At 37.3% G+C, this 6267-nt stretch overlaps 1 protein-coding gene across 1 annotated transcript; it reads right to left on the bottom strand.

Moving 5' to 3' along the window:
- Nucleotides 1–15: 15 nt before the first annotated feature.
- Nucleotides 16–5497, bottom strand: LOC5514985. The gene is made up of 9 exons (XM_048723365.1): nucleotides 4864–5497; nucleotides 4652–4705; nucleotides 3788–4082; nucleotides 3385–3625; nucleotides 2958–3150; nucleotides 2454–2812; nucleotides 1251–2226; nucleotides 606–1071; nucleotides 16–557 (listed from the first exon to the last, which is right to left on the bottom strand). Exons 1-9 carry the CDS (start codon nucleotides 5320–5322, stop codon nucleotides 16–18), a joined length of 3585 nt encoding a protein of 1194 aa, XP_048579322.1. The 5' UTR covers nucleotides 5323–5497.
- Between the last annotated feature and the right edge of the window lie 770 nt (nucleotides 5498–6267).

The raw sequence follows: 6267 nt of genomic DNA, 5'->3' as shown, positions 1-6267 counted from the left end.
GCATAGTGTAGATGGCTATCTAGAACAGATCTTTGAATCGTGTCCGACGAGAGATATTGTCATTCCATTAGCTATGACTATTGCTGCTAAGTTCTGTTCGCGATCAAGCCTTTGCAGATAAAATGCAAGTGAACTTTGAGGAACCTGTGGATTAGCTGATGTAATTGACAGATCGAGAGTGTCTTCAAGAGAAACAGTCCCAATGACTGAATCTAGATGTGGTTTTGCCTCAACAACACTAAAGAATGGAGACCCGCAACCATTTGTCACAGTGTCATATATGCTGTTGCCACGAACAGTTGCAGATAACATCATTGAAAGCCAATGAGGGTTTGTGGGAGGACCACGGCTGAGCTGTATACTGGTTCGGTTTGCAGAAGTGATATATGAATGGGCCAAAATTTGTGAGATAAAAGTACATGCATTAGATCCATTTCTTCCAAGTAGAGTTGACTGAGATATGTAAGGAGGAAAGAACCAAAATGTAGATGAACCAACTGGATGAGTTGTAACTTGGATGTCAATTGCCTGTGAAGGTGCAGCCTGGTGATTAGGAACATTGTGTCACAGTTGTGGCTGTGCAACAACAAATGAATTTAACTCGCTGTCAATGTGGGATTCCCATTGTGCAGAGTCATAGTATTCAGGGTCACAATTTCTTTTGACATTAATGCTGTCATTCTCATCATTACTACCAGGTTCTTGATTGCTTTGTGGGGTTCTAGTAGATTTTGCTGTTGGTTTCAACAAGCTTTCATTAAATGCTGAACAGATTTCTGCAATTTTTTCAGCAAGGTGAGGGGAACAGATTGGACACTGGTATCCAGCCTTTTCTAAACAAAAATTGTGAAATGTGTGAAAACAGTTAAGGCGATTGACATTGGTTGTTGATAATTGCGTGCAGTTTTTGTAGTCACAGATTAATTTAGGATCAGGCATTGTGGAAGGGTCTTCTTTTACAAATGAGTAGCCAAGGGGCATTGCTTTTGAAGTAATGGCGGTGTCAAAGGTAGGAAGAAAAAATTTCATGTCTCCTTTAGGCTGCCCTCTTGCATTTGTTTCTTGTGGAACCTTAAATGTAAAAAAATAGACACAATTGTTAGTCATGAAAAAGAAAATAAGTTGAGGCTATGATCAAGTGCTCGACTAATCATTATTATTACTTCCCTGCATAAAAAAACATTGTTCAGGCACTGCACTGCACCAAGGTAATAAAAAATTACTTATGGATGGATGGATGTCTACTATACCTGCTTTGCTTTTCCCAGATTTTGACCAACTTGCTTGATGATTTTCAGTAATGCATCAGCAGCTGTACCAGTCACCAAACTTAGGTCTTTTTCAGAATAACCTCTACTGTATGGTGTTGTTAAATAGTTATGAAAGAGCTGTTCTGTCTTTGATGCAGCAAATGACAGGGCTTTGTCCCTAATTTGACTAGCACTGTCATAACTTGAAATGAAGCTGCGTAGCACACTATGCCAGATTTCAACTTTCTTTTCTGTTATTAGAGCCATCCATTTCTTTTTAAGTTCATGGTACTGTGAAAAATGTTGTTTGTGAAAAGAAAAGTCACTAAGCATCAAGAGTGTTGATCTGTCATAATGATGCCTTTTCCAGATTATAAACAGTAGAGATAACTTTAACATCATTGTTATATATGATTCCATGTCTCCAGACCTGAATGTAACAGGATAGTGGAAGAATGATATGGGAACCACCTCATCTAAAAGAAACAGAATGGAAGCATACTCTATGTCTTTGCAGAGCTTGAATTTTAGGAGAACTTTATCACGTAATTTGCCCCACGCCAGAAAAACAGCAGTTATTACCAGGCTGACGCGAAAAGGCTTTGGCTTGTTGGGTAAGTCAGATCCAAATGTCTCTTTGTACACTTTTTTAAATAAGAAGTCATAAATTTTTACAACATCTTGTAGATTCAGGAAAACATGAAATGGGCCCTGCTCTGGGATGACTGATAGGAAACTGGCATCTGCATTGACTTCTTGAGCAATGAGTTTCTTTTGATAAAACCAAGTTGGCCAGTCCCCGGGTGCTGGTACTACAAATTTTTTCAAGTAATGTTCCAGTTGTGGACAGCACAGGAATATGTGATCAATGGCTGATTTATAGTCCTCCATACTTTTCAAAGATTGCTCAAACTCATCTATTAAATTAGTAGACTCAAGGGTACAGAGCTCATCGTGCGACAACCCAGAAAAGACCCTACAAAAAAAGAAAAAAATGATAATTTGGCATATTTAATGTTCCATATTTGTTTTTGTTTTTATTTTACTCTACTAATGTAAGAGGTACATATTTATTGGGTGGTAGGTCCATATAGGGGAATAAAGTATTGTGCCTGGAAAAATATTTAGGAAGTGTCAATATTAAAACATTTTTTAAAAAGAGAAAACAGTATTTTTCTTATATGGATTGCTGACCTTTAGATAACTACATTAAAATCCATAGAATACCTCAATTCCTTTAGTTGTTGTTGGATGTATTTTGGTGAAATGCATTGGTGATTTGTTTCCAAGTACATTTTTGATAACACTGGTCTTTGAAACAACTCTTTTATGTAGTCTAGAACAATTCCTCCTCTGCAAATTTTATTTTCATTCCCTATCTTCACAATCACTCGGCTGTGTCTTGTATCTCTTGTAGGAATAGGAACAGCAGGAATTGAAGGATAGATGTCCAGTAGGCCACTAGCCATGTGCGTAGCTAATGATAGCTTCAGATTTGTTGGTAGTCTAACAGTCAAAATATTATGGAAGTCATCCAACAGTTGTACAATTAGGAATCCTTTCTGAAAATTTTAAAGAAAGTTAAGCATCAGTTATCCCACTGGCTTGTTTAAATTGAAATGGTTCTTGCTTATTCTCAAGTATTGTTTTTATTATTCTCTTATTCACTATTTACTAAAATAAAAATTTGTACCACACTAATCTCACCTCTGTTGCCAGGATAACCTTTCTCATCAGTATGTCTGGATATTTTGTTATTAGTGCTTTCTTGTGAGAATCAATATTTCTAGGACTTGTACTGAAACCAAGTATCCTTCCTGAATTGATTGCTGTCCTAGAAGCACCATGATGTTGTAGGAATAGCCCTTCATCCTTTTGTAGGGTGGAAGTTTTCTGAGACCTGGTAAAATAAATTTCTGTCATTTAAAAAAGAACAAAACACTAGTGTTCTGGTGCAGCTTGTATACATTGAATTATAGTATAAAGCATGATATTGAACATACCTAGGCCCAATTATGAAATTGGAGCAGATAGAAAGGGGGAGCTTATTACAAAATTTAGCCTCTAGAGGGTTTTTAGAAAGGAAAGTAATTGGAGGTTAGGGAGGTGGGTCTTAATGGAGCATTTAGGGTACCTGAAATATGCCAGTGTGTGAAGGAGAACAACAGTTCTTTGCTCCTGTACAGCTTGATGTTCATCTGAGAGTCTGGAGTCCTCCCTTGTTATTGAACTTAAAAGCATTTCAAACTGACCTGGAGAGTGTTTTTGTGTGAACGCTTTCATTGCTGCTGGCTCATATAATGGAGCTTCACTACTGAGGGCATGATGGTATAGAGCCATCTGAAATTGTTGCACTAGTTGGCCCAGTGAATTACCTGTTGATAGCAATGACAATAAATTATTGAAAAAATTATTTGCAGTTTTAGTTGGGCTTGATCCATCACTGGGGTTGAACACTGATCAGCCACATCGGTGCTGATCGATAAAGCTATTATAAATATTAGAGCATGCAGATATATTCGATCATACAGCTGTACCTTCATCCAATTCATCCAATTCTTTGATTGTTGTCTTTATTTGGTCCCATACTTGACTATCCATTAACACGTTGCCATTTGGGGCAATTTTGATGGTACCTAGGGGAGTTTGCAGCTCTTTCCATGTTTCCAGGAGATGAATGTCACATATGTCTGCTAGAGCTTCAAGTCTTGAAAACAGCCTTCCAAATTGTTGCTTTGTTTGATCCAGTTGGGATATGGTAGGTGCTGACATAGATATATCTTGCATACTTTCATTGAGGTGTAGAATAGGGGATCCCGTAAACTGAAATATCTGAAATTTACAAAACAGTCAAAATGGAAAACAAAATAAGAATAAACAAACTATCTAAAATAAATAACAATAATTAGCAAAATGTATCATCTTTTGGGGTGCAGGTTTTCTGTTGTGGGTGGGTCAAATGGGGAGGGGTCATACCTGTTTTCTAAATTATTGTTAAGGGGGAGTCAAAGGTTTTCTATTAGATATTAGGGGAGGGTCCAAAGATATTTCTGAAAAATTGCCTTAAATATCCCAGCCCACCCTAGCTCCTCAATAATAAAATGTTTCTTGTCTTATTCTATTCCACCTATTCTAAATTAAGGAGTTCCTTTCATTCTCTCATAGAAAATTAATAATTTTATATGAATTGGCTTGGTGGAAAAAAACTTGTCAAAAAGCTTATTTGTCAGAATTTTTACAAATTGTAAAAAAAAAATATTTCTTTTTCAACAAATGCAAAAATATTGTTTGCACTACTACTTCTCAATAATTGATAAAGTATTTTTTCCCACAAAAACAAAAAAAAGGCTGAATTTTATAGATAATTTGTGTGTTTCTTCAGAATGTACAAATAAACAAACCTTTTGTAGTTGTTGTTCTGTGCTGATGGCGGATGTACTACTATTTGCTTTTTCCTAATAAAAAGAACGAAAGAATGTTCAAGCCTTTTCTATGTACTCGTTTTTATATTTTGTTAAACAGATTGAAAATACAGGAAGAAATACATAGCAATTTACAGCGAAGAGGCACTGCAGAGGAGTGGTTGTTTTCCCGAATAAAAATATACACTTACCTCGACTGGTTTTCTACTTGTTTGAGGACGGCTTTCAAATTTCTTATAGGCGAGCAACTTGCACCGGTAACACCACCGAGTACCAGGCTGGTATTCTGCCACTGTTAGCCCAATCTCGTCAAATACCGGATAAAAACGACTTGGAATAGGTTGCTTGTTCAGACGTGAGGGCTGTTGTTTATCGTGCATGGGACATGAGCAGCGCAAGTTGCTTCTTCGTAACATATCCCAATGTCGCCGGCAAACATGCGAACCTACCGGCAACTTAGCGACACGACTAAGCTCCTCGGAAAGCTGGTAAAGTCGACCAATGCATCCTTTTCCGTTTCTAGTTTTGCAACTCATCATACAGTGTTGTGCATCGTCGTTTGCATGAACAAAACCCAGCGAGGCTACAACTAAAACAACTATAATGGCGACCACGAAGGTCTGCCGGTACGACATCCGATGCTTATCCATTATTTTCGCCTTTGGTGCAGGCCGTAAAGTAGGTGGTGCAAAATTTCAGAGATAGAAAATTTCAATATCTTGGTGATGTAAATTTTTCAGGGTTATTTTTTTTGTGTACTTCTTATTTTTTTTAAATTTCGCGGCCGGAAACTGGTTTGTTTTGTTTTGCTAAACAATTTTAATAGGGGCGGGCGCCCGGCAATTTCCCCGCCGGAAATAAGAGGCTGCGCGTGCGCACTACGTTCTGCAGCGGTGTAGTTCGTAGCTCGGAATTCGGCTGTTCTGAGAGGGGACGAGTAAAGCGTTTTTTTGTGTGAAATGTTGTCAATAAAATTGCCTTAGAACTTAAAACATGCCTTGTGGTTGTCAAATTCACGTGTAATACACGATTTGGGGGGGTTTTCTTAACGGAATTTATGACTTCTCTCCCCCTACTAAGGAAAGAAACAAGGTTGGTGGCGCCATTTTCGGTAGATAGATAGATAGATAGACTTTATTTAAGACACGCTTGCCCCGTCAACAACAGCTGATTTCCACAAGGGGCGTGTGGAAAAAAAAATATATATATATATATCTATAATAATTAGAAATATAACTATAAGTAAAAGTATTTAAATAAATAACGAAAGAAAAAAAAACTTGATCTATGTGGATATATAATACTATAAATACGCTAAACTAATTATTTGTTTAGATAAAAGTGTGAGCCTCTAATTCTCTGACAAATGATGATAAACTTGTACAATCTCGACTAGCCTCTGGGAGGGAATTCCATAATTTAGCTCCATCATAGCTGAAACTTTTTTTCATAAATTCAGTTTTTGGGAGTGGCAGCTGTAGCGAGGTGGAGGAGCCTCTGAGATTGTAATTTGTAATATTTTTCTTTAAGCTGAAAAGGTCCGTGAGACAGTTTGGAGCCATATCATGCAAAACTTTAAACATTTGTTTGGCTTT

Source organism: Nematostella vectensis, chromosome 2 (assembly GCF_932526225.1).
Source record: "Nematostella vectensis chromosome 2, jaNemVect1.1, whole genome shotgun sequence".
Taxonomy (NCBI): domain Eukaryota; kingdom Metazoa; phylum Cnidaria; class Anthozoa; order Actiniaria; family Edwardsiidae; genus Nematostella; species Nematostella vectensis.
The sequence above is the reverse complement of the archived record's forward strand: the minus strand, read 5'-3'. Positions and strand labels throughout refer to the sequence as shown.